Genomic DNA, 16,445 nt, shown 5'->3' with positions numbered 1-16,445 from the left:
ACATGAGTTTACCCATATAATAAACCTGCACATGTACTCCTGAACCTAAAATAAGTTTTCATAAAAGAATATGTTTCTGGGCCAGGTGCGGTGGCTCACGCCTGTAATCCCAGCACTTTGGGAGGCCGAGGTGGGCGGATCACGAGGTCAGGAGATCGAGACCGTCCTGGCTAACGTGGTGAAACCCCATCTCTACTAAAAATATAAAAAATTAGCCGGGCATAGTGGTGGGTGCCTGTAGTCCCAGCTACTCGGGAGGCTGAGGCAGGAAAATGGTGTGAACCCGGGAGGCAGAGCTTGCAGTGAGCTGAGATTGCACTACTGCACTCCAGCCTGGGCGACAGAGCGAGACTGCGTCTCAAAAAAAAAAAAAAAAAAAAAAAAAAGAATACGTTGTTTTAAGACAAGCCACCAAATTTATGGTGATTTGTTACAGCAGCCACAGAATACTAATACACTTCTCTCCCTCTAAATCAAACCGGCAAACTACTCTGCGTCTCTACTTCAATTCGTTTATGATGAAATGACATTCTTAAATAAGTCTCTGGACATCCCTATTTTTGTCGTTGTTGTTAGCTGACACCACTGCCCAACAAAGTTCTGCTCTGCTGGCATCACTCTTTGTACATGTTTGGCTGAAAGGAGTTTCCAGGAGGGGAGGCAGAATGGGTACTATGATATATAATTCGCACAGCAGCATAATAAGCTCCAAAGGCCTGCTCTCAGCTTTGACTTTAACTCATTTTTCATTCGTGTCACTTCTGAATCCAGTCTCACTTTTAGTTCTCCTGTCTACCTTAATTCTCGGCCTCACTTTCATATTGAAATCCCTCTGATATTACTTACATTTCAAAGGCTAAAAATGACCACCATTTACCGAAAATGTGCTTACCAGATGCAAGGGACCATGCTGGGAGCACTACACATCACACAAAAACTGAGACTATACGGCCAGAGAGTGGAAGCGTGAAGATCCCAAACTAGGTCTGTCTAATTCAAAGACTTGTATTCTTTCACTCTTTCAAGTCTGGGATTCTGGATTGCTTGAAAGCCTTCAAAATCAGAAGTCTAAGTACCTCCCCATTTTCTTCCCAATCAAGAGGAATAATATCATTTGGTCAGGAGAACTAGGAACTAGATTGCTGTTTTCTTCTGCTGCTGCTGCTGGGTAGTACTGGGGATCAAATCAGGAGAAGCAGGGAATAACATGGAAAATGAGCAATGGGAACTTCTTTTCCTTCTTCAAAGGTCCTTAGTCAAGTCCCTTGGATATGAATAGTTAGGTTGTCAGGCCAGGGAGGACTTCACATCTTGGCTTTGATAGCTCCCGAGCAAATGTTCCTGATACAAAACAACTTGAAATCAGTAACTTAGATCATGCTTTTTCCTGTCTCAGGAAAATTCATCTGGCCATGCTATTGATGATTGCTAAGAACAAGAACCCCGAATTTATTTAAGATGTGTTTATTCACTACGCATTTCTGTTTATCCACAGTTGTACTTATGTTCACCAGACACAAGCCTGCATGTTCACCAGACATAAACTGTCAAATAGCAACTAAAGGGGAAAAGTTGGTCTCTTTACCCCCAGGTGCCTCCATCTCACCCTCAATTCTTTCATAGAGATGATCCAAAGAGTGTAAATAGAACAGTGACCAAGGGCTCCATTATGCCACTACCTGACTCCGTGTAAGTTTCCTCATTTTCGTTCATTCTTTCATTCGATCAGCTATTTTGAGGCTCCTAACGTGTTCAAATCTCAGCTCTGCCACTTTCTAGCTACGAGAACTTTGTTAAACTAACCTAAGCCTCCGATTTCTTCTGTGTAAACTGGAGATAATAACAGAGCCTCCTCCACAGAGTATTTGTCAGAATGAAGTGAGATGATACACATAAAGAGTAAATGTGTATTAACATGTGCTCTTTGCCGCATATGGTGCCTGGCATGTAATGCCATTTTCATTCAATAATCAATTGTCAGCTAAGCGCAGTGGCTCACGCCTGTAATCCCAACACTTTGGGAGGCCAAGGCAGGCAGGTCACTTGAGGTCAGGAGTTCAAGACCAGCCTAACCAACATGGCGAAACCTCATCTCTACTACAAATACAAACAGCTGGGCATGGTGGCATGCGCCTGTAATCCCAGCTACTTGGGAGGCTGAGGCATGAGAATCACTTGAACCCGGGAGGCAGAGGTTGCAGTGAGCCGAGATCACACCACTGCATTCTAGCCTGGGTGACAGAGCGAGACTCTGTCTCAAATAATAATAATGAAAATCAATTGTTGAGTGCTTACAATGTTCTAAACATGGTGCTACCATCTGGGGCTACCCATTAAAATAAAAGCTCTCATTTAGTAACTGCCTTCCTTGAGCCAAATATGCAATTTTCATTCTCAAATATAATCCTCAGAATAACTTGCAAGACATGTGTTATTTTCACATTACATAAATGAAAAAAACTGAGTTCATTGAGGTAAAGCTCAAAGTTACACATCTAGTAAGTGGCAGAGCTGAGAGTTGAATACTGATCTATCTGAATCCAAAGCCCAATTACTCTCATCCTGCCAGAAAGCCTTACTAATAGCTGGAAGAATAAGACACATGTCCCTGCTGGGCTCGGTGGCTCACGACTGTGATCCCAGCCCTTTCGGAGGCCAAGGTGAGTGGGTGGATCACTTGAGGTCAAGAGTTCAAGACCAGCCTGGCCAACATGGCGAAATCCCATCTCTACTAAAAATACAAGAATCAGCCGGGTGTGGTAGTGCATGCCTGTAATCCCACCTATTTGGGAGGCTGAGCCAGGAGAATTGCTTGAGCCCAGGAGGTGGGGGTTGCAGTGAGCTGAGATCATTCACAATCTAAAGAGGGAAAACATGTACTAAACGCGTAACAGTACAACATATACAATAACATCGACTGAGCACTCTATGTATTAGGCATTGTTGTCATTGATCTTGTAACAGTTCTATTAGGTAGATGCTATTATTAGCCTCCTTTTTACAAACAGTGACACTGAAGAACAAAGAATTCAAGTTACTTGCCAAAATAGTCCACATGCATGACCACTACGCTCTAGTGCCACTCTAAAGAGTTTGCAATGTATGAGCAGTGTTCTCTAGGTGTTCTGAGGAGTGACAATAACTATGAGTGAGCATCAGAAAAGATTTCCTAAATGAGATGATTTGTGAGCTGGAACGTGTAAGTAAGAAAGCAACAGGTTTCCCCCTCTCTTCCTTTCTCCGCCTTCGTGGTGTGTGCTTGACTCTGCTTCTTGCCGGGTCTTCTCACAAGACTTTTAGGATTAAGCAATTCCTGGCCAAGAAACAAAAGCAAAATCCTCCCATTCCGCAGTGGATTCAGATGAAAATTGGTAATAAAATCAGGTACAACTCCAAAAGGAGACATTGAAGAAGAACCAAGCTGGGTCTATAAGGAATTGCACATGAGATGGCACACGTATTTATGATGTCTGAAGGTCACAATCACATTATCATATCAAGCTGAAAATGTCACCACTATCTGGAGAGTTGGACATGTTTTATTGGGAACATTTTTTCTCTCTGAATCGGTTATGAATGCTTTGGTTGGCTGAGTTCAGTAATAAATATGTGAGACCTTTCATTTCAAAAAAAAAAAAAGAAAGCAACAAGTTGAGAGAAAGGGAGATGGATGGGAGAAAGATAAACCAGGTAGAGGAAATAGCACACGCAAAGGCACATTGTCTTCACTGTCTAATCTCTCCAATCCTTAACGAACCAAAGAGGCCTTGAGTGGGTCTGGTACAGAAGACTCTCTATTTGGCTGGGCGCGGTGGCTCACGCTTGTAATCCCAGCACTTTGGGAGGCCGAGGCGGGCGGATCACGAGGTCAGGAGATCAGACCACGGTGAAACCCCGTCTCTACTAAAAATACAAAAAAAAATTAGCCAGGCATGGTGGCAGGCGCCTGTAGTCCCAGCTACTCGGAGAGGCTGAGGCAGGAGAATGGCGTGAACCCGGGAGGCGGAGCTTGCAGTGAGCCGAGATTGCGCCACTGCACTCCAGCCTGGGCGACAGAGCGAGACTCCGTCTCAAAAAAAAAAAAAAAAAAAAGAAGAAGACTCTGCATTTTACTTCTTCCTGTCCTTCTACCCATCCCTATCTAACATTCATCACAATCCTCATTCGCCTTTCATATGCCACTCCTCTATTTCCACTGCCAGTCTAATTTAAGCTCCTATTAGCTCTCACCTGGACCATTGCAATAGCTTTCCCTGCTTTCGCTCTCTGCCCCCCACCAATATAAACACAGTTGAGGCTGGGCACGGTGGCTCACGCTTGTAATCCCAGCACTGTGGGAGGCCGAGGCGGTAGGACCACCTGAGGTCAGGAGTTCAAGACCAGCCTGGCCAACACGTTGAAACCCCGTCTCTACAAAAGTACAAAAATTAGCCCGGCATGATGGTGGGTGCCTGTAATCCCAGCTACTAGGGAGGCTGAGGCACAAGAACCGCTTGAACCTGGGAGGCGGAGGTTGCAATGAGCCGAGATAGCGCCACTACACTGCAGCCTGGGCGACAGAGCGAAACTCCATCTCAGGAAAATCAATCAATCAATCAATCTAGCCGGGCGTGGTGACGCCTGCCTGTAATCCAAGCTACTCAGAAGGCCGAAGCAGGAGAATCGCCTGAGCCTGGGAGGCGGAAGTGGCAGTGAGCCGAGATCGCGCGACTGCACTCCAGCCTGGGCGACTTGAGTGAGACCCTGTCTCAAAACAAAAAAAAAAACACAAAAAAAACAAAAAAAAACCCATTTCTTCCCGCAATCCTAGGGCACACACACACTATAATCCTGTCTCAAATGCTCATTCCCAGTTATGAAACAGGGTACTGGCAAAACCACTCTGCCTAACGGTAGCCCCGACTGCCGACGGCGGGGAATTATGGAGGGGGCGGGGGAGAATTGCTGAGGACTTGGAAAGCGACTGGTCTCCCAGGATAGAGACCGCGACGCAAAGAGGTGACGGAAGAGATGCGTCCGCCACCCCTTCTGCTCCACCCCTGACGTTCGCCTCGCACCAGCCCCGCCTCAGGTACGCCCACGTGACCCGATGGCCGCCGTGGGATTGGTTGTTCGGCGAGAGCCGCGCTAGGCTGTAAGACCTGAGCCTGGCGGAGAAGCAGAGGAGAGGGACGCTGGAAGCATGTTTGGCCCGGGACAGAAATCTGGAGGGCTTGGCTACCTTCATCCTCCTCAGGCCGGAGCAGGCTTCCTGAGAGAGTCCAGGTCGTAGGAGTTTTACGACTTAGAAAAGCGGGCTGCAGATTCCTTCCTGGGTGTTTTGTTCAAGCCTTGGCTCCGGCCTTACTCTCAGTCTTCCCAGGAGTTCATGGGATTTGGACCCTAGATTATTAGTATTATTTTGAGGGCCTCCTGTGTGTAAGCACTGGTTGTGCGCAGATGGCTGTGCAGAGCGCCGTGAGGTAGAGGCTGGGGAAATGAGGGCTTTGGAGGTGCTTGAGGTGTGGTCTTTACCTACGTGAAATGTTGGAGGTAAGTCGGATTTATAACTTGTGTGGATGCTTTTATAATCTAGGAGCTTAGGGTTTAGTAGGAAGAGTCGCTCATTCAATGAATTAAACGCTCATTCCTGTGTACTAGGCACCATTCCGAGTGCAGTGGCTACAAAGACCAGTAGAACGTAGTCCTGGTTCTTTAGGAACTCTGTGATTGGGCAAGTGGGAGAGAGGGCGGAAAACGTGAACTGGTGAGTAGTTGGCGTGTGATGCGTGCCGTAGTGGAAGAAAGCGCTGTGAGAGTTAGAAGAGGGGGATGATTGAAGGAATTAAGGACATTTAACAGAAAGTGATATTTGAGTAAAGTTTATTTTTGTTTTGTTTTTTGTTTTTTTGAGACGGGAGTCTCGCTCTGCCTCCCAGGTTGGAGTCCAGTGGCACTATCTCGGCTCACTGCAACCTTCGCCTTCTGGGTTCAAGCAGTTCTCTGCCTCAGCCTCCCAAGTAGCTGGGATTACAGTCGCACACCACCACGCCCGGCTAATTTTTGCGTTTTTAGTAGAGATGGGGTTTCACCATGTTGGCCAGGCTGGTCTTGAACTCCTGACCTCGTGATCCACCCGCCTCGGCCTCCCAAAGTGCTGGGATTACAGGCCAAAGCCACCGCGCCCGGCCTTGAGTAAAGTTTAAAAAGTATACTTAGAGTGGGTATTTATCCCTCCATGAAAGCGCCTTTTACTCAGCCAGCACAGAGCCATCCCTTTGCCCTTCCAGATGCCTGACTGGGACCTTGCTTATGGATGTGTGAGCTTTTAATCTCTGGCTGTAATCTTACCCACTTCAACCTAAACTTGGGATGATTACTCTTGACCCTTTTTTTGAGTGATAAGGCAAATCTCCTCACACCTGGGCATTTTAAAGTTATATACTCTATGTTTACATATCCCCCTTAAAAAGCCTGAGCTATATAACAATCTAGATGTGACTATCTTACTCTTTTCCCACAAACTAAGAATCCAAATAATGTTAAAAATCTTTAAAAAAAAAAGTATACATAGGTTTTCTCCCCATCGAAAGGGGTGGAGAAGGACTCCAGGAACTAGGAAAGCGTACCTGCCGCATGTGGCTGGAGCACATGGGAGGTTTGCCCAGCTGACAATGAAGCAGATAGGGAGGGATTCGACTTGTAAAGATCTTGAATTACATGGTAGGCTGGCTGTCTGGATCTTAAAATACAAAGTGAAATAGGTACCACAAAACAGGTATTAATGTGCTTTCATAATTCAGAAGGAGGACAGATATTTCCTGTTGGATTGATGAAAAAAGGCTTCATGCAAAAGATGGCATTTTGAAGGGTTACAAACTGCAGGGATACGATTTTGAAGTACAGGAAGGATTTCTGCAGGGGGGAAAGACTTTCTAGATGGAGGGCATAAGGTCAAATAGAGCCAATATGAGGATTAAGGAATAATCTGGGTTGATTAGACTGCAAGATATGTTTGGGGGCCAGGCACTGTGGCTCAGGCCTATAATCCCAGCACCTGGGAGGCCAAGGCAGGTGGATCACTTGAGGTCACGAGTTTAAGACCAGCCTGGCCAACATGGTGAAACCCTGTCTCTACTAAAAATACAAAAATTAGTTGGGCATGGTGGCTCATGCCTGTAATCCCACCTACTTAGGAAGCTGAGGCAGGAGAATTGCTTGAACCCAGGAGGCTGAGGTTGCAGTGGGCTGAGATTGCACCACTGCACTGCAGCCTGGGCGACAGAGCGAGACTATCTCAAACAAACAAACAAACAAAAGACATGTTTGAGTTATTTATGGTGTATTTAAGGATAAATTTGGGTCTGTTTTGAAATATCTTGATTGCTAAACAAAGTCGTTAGGACTTTATTTCCTAGACTATGGGGAGCAATTGAATGCTTGTGAGTCATCACACACCCATATATAAGGGTTAGTATGTATGTAAGATTCAAAGTACATTGGATGGGAGAGAAACTGGAGGCAGGAGGCCCATTGAGATAGCAGTATTGTCTGCCAGAAGGAACGTGGGGTTTAGAGCCAAGCACTCATTGGTTCAGAGCTTGGCTTTGTTAACAAGTTTCATTATTTTTGGCAGATTTATTTAAATTATTAAGCTCTAATCTCTGTCTCAAAAGAGGGAAAGTAACTTATGAAGTGCCTGTTACACAAGGGTTATGCTTGAAGGCTTAAACAGAGGCTGAGGCCTCTGTTTTCTTTCTTTTTTTTTTTTTTTTTTTTTTTTTGAGACAGGATCTTGCTCTTGTCGCCCAGGCTGGAGTGCAGTGGTGCAATCTCAGCTCACTGCAACCTCCGCCTCCCAGGTTCAAGCTATTGTCCTGCCTCAGCCTCTTGAGTAGCTGGCATTACAGGAGCCTGCCACCACGCCCAGCTAATTTTTGTACTTTTAATAGAGACGGGGTTTCGTCATGTTGGCCAGGCTGGTCTCGAACTCCTGACCTCAGGTTATCTGCCCGCCTTGGCCTCCCAAAGTGCTGGGATTACAGTCATGAGCCACTGTGCCCAAGCTCTTATTTCTAATGTGTACCCATTTCACCCATAGATGATGAGCTAAAAGGTCAAGCATAACCCTTGTGTAACAGGCGCTTCATAAGTTACTTTCCCTCTTTTGAGACAGAGATCAGTCTGTCGCCCAGGATGGAGTGCAGTGGCGCAGTCTCAGCGCACTGCAACCTCTGCCTCCCTGGTTCAAGGGATTCTTGTGCCTCAGTCTCCCAAGTAGCTGTGATTACAGGCACCCACCACCACGCCCAGCTAATTTTTGTATTTTTAATAGAGACGGGGTTTTGCCACGTTGGCCAGGCTGGTCTGGAACTCCTGGCCTCAGGTGACCTGCTTGCCTCGGCCTCCCAAAGTGCTGGGATTACAGGTGCAAACCACTGCGCCCAACCTAGTTTTCCTCTTTATGGAGCTTAGTTGCTGATTAGTGAACACAGACCAACAGCTGTCGGTTTTAACTAGGGAATATCAGTCTATTGATGTTTATAGATGGCTGAAGGCAGTATATGGTGGCCCCAGAATTTTAGATACTGACAATATCATTTTGAAAGTCTGAAGAGGCCAGGTGCGGTGGCTCACGCCTGTAATCCCAGCACTTTTGGAGGCCGAGGTGGGCAGATACTTGACGTCAGGAGTTCAAGACCAGCCTGGCCAACATGGCAAAACCCCATTTCTACTGAAAATGCAAAAATTAGCTAGGCCTGGTTGTGCATGCCTGTAATCCCAGCTACCTGGGAGGCTGAGGTGGGAGGACTGCTTGAATCCAGGAGGCAGAGGCTAAAGTGAGCTGAGGTAGTGCCACTGCACTCCAGCCTGGGTGACAGAGTGAGAATCCGTCTCAAAAAATAAAGAGGCCAGGCGCGGTGGCTCACGCCCATAATCCCAGCACTTTGGGAGGTTGAGGCGGGCGGATCACAAGGTCAGGAGTTCAAGACCAGCCTGGCCAATATGGTGAAAGCCCATCTCTACTAAAAAATACAAAAATTAGCTGGGCGTGGTGGTGCGTGCCTGTAGTCTCAGCTACTCGGGAGGCTGAGGCAGGAGAATCACTTGAACCCGGGAGGCAGAGGTTGCAGTGAGCCGAGACTGTGCTACTGCACTCTAGCCTGGGCGACAGAGTGAGAGAGTGGAGTGGAGTGGAGGTCAGGTTTCTCATTCACAAATTGATTTTTCAGATTGTGAATTACCCATGCTTTGCCTTGCTTTCTTTATTTTCCATGTCCTTCCTCATTAGCAAATCTAAAGGTAGGACCCTAGAGAAAAATGAAATTGAACCTTTTATTTAGTTGTTACTGAAAAAATATATAAATCTGGTAATCATACCTCAAGTTCTCTTTCCAGCTCTGCAGTTAATTTCCTATGGATCTTCAGCAAATCATAGCCTCTCTGGGTTCTTGGACTCTTCAGATAAAAGATTCTGGTTTAAAAACTTTTATGAATATAATTTTAATCTATGTTGGCAGAAGAATTATAAATCAAATTGCATATTAAATGAACTGGAGTTTATAAAGAAATTTAGTAGAAAATCTTTTCTAGGCCCGGCGTGGTGGCTCACGCCTGTAATCCCAGCACTTTGGGAGGCCAAGGCTGGCAGATCACTTGAGGTCAGGAGTTCAAGACCAGCCTGGCCAACATGGTGAAACCCCATCTCTACTAAAAATACAAAAAATTAGCCGGGCGTGGTGGCAGGCGCCTGTAGTCCCAGCTACTCGGAGAGGCTGAGGCAGGAAAATGGTGTGAACCCGGGAGGGGGAGCTTGCAGTGAGCCGAGATTGCGCCATTGCACTCCAGCCTGGGAGACAGAGCGAGACTCCGTCTCAAAAAAAAAATACAAATATTAGCTGGGTGTGGTGGCACATGCCTGTAGTCCCAGCTATTCGGGAGGCTGAGGCAGGAGAATTGCTTGAGCCCAGGAGACAGAGGCTGCAGTGAGCCGAGATTGCGCCACTGCACTCCAGCCTGGGCGACACAGTGAGACTCCGTTTCAAAAAAAAAAAATCTTTTCTAGGCCAGGTACAGTGGCTCACACCTGTAATCCAGCACTTTGCAAGGCCAAAGAGGGAGGATCACTTGAGCCCAGCAGTTTGAGACCAGCCTGGGCAACATGGCAAGACCCTGGGCATGGTGGTGCTCACCTGAGATGTCAGCTACTCAGAAGGCTGGGGTGGGAGGATTGCTTGAGCCCAGCAGTTTGAGGCCACAGTGAGCCATGATCGTGCCACTGCACTCCAGGCTAGGTGACAGGCCAAGACCCTGTCTCCAGAAAAAAGAAAGAAATTTTAAAAAAGAAAATACATTTTCTAAAGATTTTGCTTTTGAACTAGGCTAAGGGCAGGCTTATGGGCTCAAGCCTGTGATCCCAGGGTTTTGGGAGGCCAAGGCAGGAAGATCACTTGAAGCCAGGAGTTTGAGACCAGCCTGGGAAACATACCGAGACTCTGTCTCTACAAAAATTTAAAAAGAATTAGCCAGGGGTGGTGACGTGCACCTGTAGTCCTAGCTACCTGGGAGGATCGCCTGAGCCCAGGAGTTTGAGGCTACAGTGAGCCACGATCACACCACTGCACTCCAGCCTGATTGACAAGAGTGAAACCTTGTCTCAAAATAAAAATAGATATATATTAATTGAAAACAGGCCAGGCATGGTGGCTCACGCCTGTAATCCACGCACTTTGGGAGGCTGAAGAAAGTGGATTGCTTGAGTCCAGGAGTTTGAGAACAGCCTGGACAACATGGTAAAACCCTGTCTCTACAAAAAGTACAAAAATTAGCCAGGTGTGGTGGCCTGTGACTGTAGTCCCAGCTACTTGGGAGGCTGAGGTGGGATGATCACCTGAGCCTGGGGAGGTTGAGACTGCAGTGAGCCATCATCAGGCCATTGCACTCCAGCCTGGGTGACAGAGTAAGACCCTGTCTTAAAAAAGAAAGAAAGAAATATTAATTAGAAACCCGTGGTTGAAACTTACCTGAATAGAAGGCTTTATGTTTTTCATAGGTAAGCCTATGTTTTCTTGGATGTGAAACTAGGGCACTGGGTTTGCTCTTAGGTAATACGAGGAGATGAAATGCAGCGATGCAATGATGAGTGAAGTAGTCTGACCTGGTATTGCCATTGCTTCACTGTTGGCTTTGACCAGGGTATGATCTCTTAATCTTCTCTCTGAGCTGATTCTGGTTGTGGTTTTTCCACACAGGTGTGTTGTATCCTGTTTGGACACTGGTTTTATTATGTTTAAGATGTTTCTTTTATATTCTTTTGAATTACTGATATTCTCATGTTTTCCTTCTTAGGTTGAGATGAAAACTCTTGCTTTGAATTCTTCATGGAGGACTACATCATTTCAATCCTGAATCTGGCTCAATTCTATTATTCACTTATTATTGTATTAAAAACGTTTAATTGGCCGGGCACAATGGTTCACGCCTGTAGTCCCAGCACTTTGGGAGGCCAAGGCAGGCAGATCACTTGAGGTCAGAAGTTCGACACCAGCCTGGCCAACATGGCAAAACCCCGCCTCTACTAAAAATACAAAAATTAGCCAGGCGTGGTGGCACGCGCCTGTAATCACAGCTACTTGGGAGGCTGAGGTGGGAGAACTGTTTGAACCCAGGAGGTGGAGGTTGCAGTGAGCCGAGATCACGCCACTGCACTCAAGCCTTGGCATCAGAGTGAGACTCTGTCTCAGTAAAAAAATAAAAAATAAAAAAAGTTTAATTAACCATGATATTTGCTTTGGTATAATCTTTGAGGTTTAATGAGAATTTTAAAATCCATTATACTTTTCTTATGGCATATAAAAGTTTTAATATTTTATTTTTTTATTGTCTCAACTAACATCATAAATGTCTTAATGTTAAAATCCATGGGATATTCTATTTAAAATTTTAGCTTTATCACCTTTATGCTATCAGAGAATGTGCTTTGAACTGGTAAAATGAGTTAAATATTGGAAAACATCTACGTCAGCAGAAGCTCTTAAAAATCATTTTCATCCTTCCTCTTCTAGTGATTTTTTTTTAACCCATGTTTTCACCAGTCTGCCAATCCAATGGCACAAATGCTCCTACACAGGCAACTTAAGTGTTTCTTAAGTTGATGCAAGGTATTTTGCATGAGGCTGAATTCCTGTTGTTGGAGCAGAGGATTTTTGTTCCAACTACTGAATTGGCAAAATGTTAATATAAAAACACCTCAAAAAGTCAAAGGTAGTCTGAATGAAAAATTTATTTTAAACACCTCAAGTAATCTTTACATTTCTACAAAATCATAACATAGTTCTTTTCCAGAAACATTTATTCTTAAAATCTACTTAAGTGTTTCATAGAAACTTTAGTAATAACCAGAATAATTCATGACACTTTAGCAAACTTAGCAGCAAGCAGAAAGAACTTATTAAAATATCCTTTCTTTACACAATTAGATTAGTATTTTGCTTCATCTCTTCATTGCTTGTTAGCTTTGCTTTTACACAGGAATCTTCAGACTACCCTCTGTAACACTCAACCCCTATTCCTTTTTTAACCAGTTTCTCAAGAAAGATGTGGAGAGCTCATAAAGGAATATCCTTAAGTATCCTAAATATCCAACTTTTAAGATATCCTTTTTTATCCTTAAAAGCTGATAAACGACAGATGTCACTTAACAAATGTCTCACAGTATATGGAAGGAGCTTTTTTATTTTCCCCCAAAGTGTTTCTAAGCATTTCTATCAAGAGCAGGTCTACATTTCTTATCATTTGCAAACTGATGAAATTTCCACCTTACAAACAGGCAGGTAAATGCTTTCTTTTCTAAAAAGAAGGCTTGCTACCACCTCACTGTTCACTTTATTTTTTATGCGGTCTAACCTGGGTTTTTCCTAAGACCTTCTATATTTCTTATATTTTAAGGAAAGGGATAGGCAAAAACTTGTATACTCATTATTTTGTTTAATCTCTACACTGGCCCTCATATCCCCTGCCAGTCCTGATTCTTCTACTTTAAGCAGCTTGGTCAACTGTAAGTAGGGTTCTAGAGAGCAGGCTAAAAGTTTAGGATCAACTGGGCATATCCTTTTAAAGAAATCCATATAGTCATTTAAAGTTCATGTAGTTATGAATTGAGGCTGAGAAGTGTCAACTCAATACCATGCTGAAACCAGCTCTGTGGCATTACAGTGCAATACTTTTGTTGGAGGATAAGACATGATTCCCTTTCAGTTCTCAGGGGAGTAGAGTTTAATCAGATGTTGTACTTCTGTTGGATAACCTGTGATGGGACAAGCTTGGTGACTCCTCACATAATGAAACACACAGCGGTAACAAAACACATAGCCAGAGGTGGCAAGAACAGTATCATTCACCCGGGTTTTACGACACAGTGGGCACACAGTCTTCATTTTGGGTAAGAGGGGAGAATCAGAGTTATACTCTAGGTGTACAGGTGGTGGTGGAGTAGGCAGGGCAGTCAATGACTTGATGGTTTCTTGATTTTCAGATGAGTACCACCAGTCAAGGAACTGCAAGAAGAATACACCCACAGAAAGGCCAGTAGACAGGGATAAGGCAACACCCCCAACAGCTTTCTTCAGAGCTGACTTTATCTTCTCACTAACACTGTTGGGAGAAAAGAACAAGGAGGTAAAGGGACAAACTTTATTTAGATATAATTACAAAGTGACTGACATAAATGCAGTTCTTACATTTTTCATCAGAATCACTGGGGGACTGAATGGTTGGTAGACTGGTACTATTTCCTTAAGGATCTATTCTAAGTGATTCTTTCTAACTTACAGTATTTTAGGAGCATAGGAGCTAAGCTTTGTTTTTAGTAACATGATTAGGGTTTGGTTTTGTGTTTTGAAAGAGAAATCAGTAGAGAATTTGATTATATAGACCTCCTCCCTTTTTTTAGTGGAAGATAGTGACCCAGAAAAAAAAAAAAACCAATTCACTTATAAAACTTAGCAGTATTGAGGAATGTATATATTTGAACTTGTAGGAGAACACAAATATGAACTAGAAGGAGCACAGCATCATGATTAAGAGCACAGTCTTAGGCTGGGTGCAGTGGCTCACAGAGCACAGTCTTTAGAATTGTATTGATTTGGTTTGAATCCCAGCTCTGCCACCTTCTAGCTATGTACCTACGTGACCTTGGCAAGGTACTTAACTGCTTGGGTTTCGTTTCCTCAACTGTAAGCTAATACATTTACTTCATTGGGTTGTGTTGAGGATTGAGATAATGTACGTAAAGCAAGCACCTAGCCCAGGACCTGGGACATAGCAAGTATGCACTAAAGTATACCTAGTATGGTGAAGGTTACCAGGATGACAGTCCTTGTTTTATGGACACAAGGAATAGCTTTTCTGTGACTATGAAATACCACAAAGTTAACAGGGAGGTGAATTTCACAAAACTGGGATAAGATTTTAGAATACTAACTAAAGATCTTTTGGAAATGTTAAGGCCTTACCTCCTGGCTGGTTGCTGCATCATGCTGGCCTTAGCTGGTTTGTGCTCCAGAGCTTGTATATCCTGAACTGTTAGTCGACCTAGCCGAACTCCAGCCAGCCTCAGCAGTGGTGAGTGATGCTGAGCTTTTCCTAGGATGTATCGAAGTTGTTGTACAAGAAACCATCCTTCCCAGGCCATGTTCACAAATGGGTAGGCTGCCAGGAAGGCTCTGTAAAATCGTTTCCAGCGGGAAGAAGGGGGATGAATAGAATATTCATCTTCTTCTCTCAGGCTAGAAACCAGCTTCTCCAGCTTCACTTTCAGATAGGGAAGAAGAACCAGGAACATAATTGATTTCCAAAGCTGCTGCTTTGGGAGACCAGCACTAGCCAATCTCTGAGACTTGTGAGTGTCCCCCATTACAATTCTCTTTAAGCCATAAAAGTTTTCAGAAAATGAGGCACTGGTTCTAGACAGATAATGCTGCTGGAGCAGAAGATCTAGCAGAGTAAAGATTTCATCAAACCACCTCCACAAGAAGCCATAGTGGGTGGGATTTGATTCTGCAAGAACCTAAAGCAAAATAAAGCAGTAAGTGAAATTCATTCCATTACGCAAGTTCTACACCTATTTACATTCCCCCTTTTCCTCTAAAGTCTACACATTTTGTCTTAAATAAGTCACTTTTGGACCCTGAAATGCTGGGTATTCAGTACAGGTCTCTACACATAACAAAGACTCAATAACTCTCAAGTCATGGGATACAAGTTATTTGCAAATTGGCTATTTCAAACGCTAGGCTATCAAATAAGCACAAATTATTCGTTTGTTTTTTACCCAGTTGTCCCTGAAACCTTTCCAAGAATTAATACCTTACCTTGACCACATGCTGAAGAGCGGGTCTCACTGCTGTCATTAAACTGTCCTGTGCTACCACCTCAAAGATGGATGGCTGGTCATCGGCCACAGAAGCAGTTGTGATGTGAGCCCCGTGCTCAGCCATAGTTTCCTGTGTGTATTGGCTTTCACTTTTCCCACAAACTCTCTCGTGAGCATGAACTTTTTCGGGAGGAAGAGTATCAGATGAGTGCTCAGTCTTAAAGGTAAACTTGCTGCATGATACCTGAAACTCGAAACTTAATCTTATGGGCAAAAATGAACTGGGAAAAAAAGACCTGGAGGCGGAGGGGAGTCTCAAGAAGGTTAAGAACAAAGTTAACTCGGACGTGGGTGGAAGTGGTATGTGGCGAGGGGGTAACTTGTCAGATGCTGCACGTCAGGGCAGAGCGTGACTGTGGGGGACAGGTATGGGGGAAGGAAAGCGATCCTCTGGAGCTGCGAACCAGAAACCCCCCCTCCTCTCCAATCGTGAGAGCTCAAAAGCCAGCCGACTCTGAGGATTCAGTCGTGCCACCGTGAGCCCAGGACACGAGGGCTGACTCCAGCTGTTGGCTTTGAGTATCCCCGCCCGCGCCCGTCCTTGCTCGCTGACCCCAGGCGAGGCGCAAAGAACCCACGACGCCACGTTTGAAGGGAGGTCTCCGCTTTATGACAGAAGCCGCACCCGGAAATGAAACTGCCAGGACCTCAGGGACGCCTGGCGGAAGAAAGGCGCTCTAGTTCCGAATGCGGTCCGGAAACCAGAACTAGAGAACTCTATGACCCACCTGAACTTCCGCTCCCGCCCCGCTGAAAAAGAAGAGGGCCTTTGTGGGCTGGTTTTGGCTATGAATTCTCTGCTGGTTTGGTTTACTTTTCGTAGCTGGGTCTGCATGGTAGCCTCGCTGGAAAGCTACAGCTCTGAACCTCTCTCTGCGAGGTCTTTTTGACAAGCTGTTGGGGGGAGCCAGGGCTCGCGCCCATTGCTGAGCCCTGTGTTCCTGCAGGAGATGGAGCTAGGGGCGGAGGGAGGAAAGGAATCTGGAGGTGGAAAGGACTTTGCTGTACACGCGCCGCAGGGATGGTGGTTAAT

The 16,445-nt window shown here is 45.0% G+C and overlaps 1 protein-coding gene, 1 long non-coding RNA gene, 1 other non-coding gene and 1 pseudogene across 3 annotated transcripts; 3 read left to right on the top strand and 1 right to left on the bottom strand.

Annotated features, from left to right (window-relative positions):
* The first annotated feature begins 1,669 nt into the window (after nt 1-1,669).
* Nucleotides 1,670-3,433, top strand: LOC115834419 (annotated as a pseudogene).
* Nucleotides 3,434-5,143: 1,710 nt separating this feature from the next.
* LOC105739131 lies at nt 5,144-11,762 on the top strand. Its single transcript, XR_001115003.1, has 2 exons — nt 5,144-5,532; nt 11,329-11,762. It is a non-coding gene; the product is annotated as an uncharacterized LOC105739131 (long non-coding RNA).
* Nucleotides 11,111-11,205, top strand: LOC115834420. Its single transcript, XR_004029294.1, has one exon. It is a non-coding gene; the product is annotated as a Z30 small nucleolar RNA (small nucleolar RNA).
* A 482-nt stretch (nt 11,763-12,244) lies between the features above and the next one.
* PEX12 (peroxisomal biogenesis factor 12) lies at nt 12,245-16,004 on the bottom strand. The gene is made up of 4 exons (XM_030809172.1): nt 15,966-16,004; nt 15,351-15,532; nt 14,493-15,046; nt 12,245-13,632 (listed from the first exon to the last, which is right to left on the bottom strand). The coding sequence occupies exons 2-4, from the start codon at nt 15,474-15,476 to the stop codon at nt 13,233-13,235; spliced, it is 1,080 nt and encodes a 359-aa protein (XP_030665032.1). The 5' UTR covers nt 15,477-15,532; nt 15,966-16,004; the 3' UTR covers nt 12,245-13,232.
* Nucleotides 16,005-16,445: the final 441 nt, after the last annotated feature.

This window comes from Nomascus leucogenys, unplaced genomic scaffold, assembly GCF_006542625.1.
Source record: "Nomascus leucogenys isolate Asia unplaced genomic scaffold, Asia_NLE_v1 Super-Scaffold_391, whole genome shotgun sequence".
Lineage (NCBI taxonomy): Eukaryota > Metazoa > Chordata > Mammalia > Primates > Hylobatidae > Nomascus > Nomascus leucogenys.
This window is presented reverse-complemented; position numbering and strand designations above follow the sequence as displayed.

What these genes read in the sequence shown, in the direction of transcription:
- PEX12 (XM_030809172.1), bottom strand. Translation starts at nt 15,476, where the DNA reads ATGGCTGAGCACGGGGCTCACATCACAACTGCTTCTGTGGCCGATGAC. An exon ending in CTCTTCAGCATGTGGTCAAG is followed by an intron (nt 15,047 to 15,350) that starts GTAAGGTATTAA and finishes ATTTTGCTTTAG; the next exon opens with GTTCTTGCAGAATCAAATCC. An exon ending in ATGCAGCAACCAGCCAGGAG is followed by an intron (nt 13,633 to 14,492) that starts GTAAGGCCTTAA and finishes TTCTCCCAACAG; the next exon opens with TGTTAGTGAGAAGATAAAGT.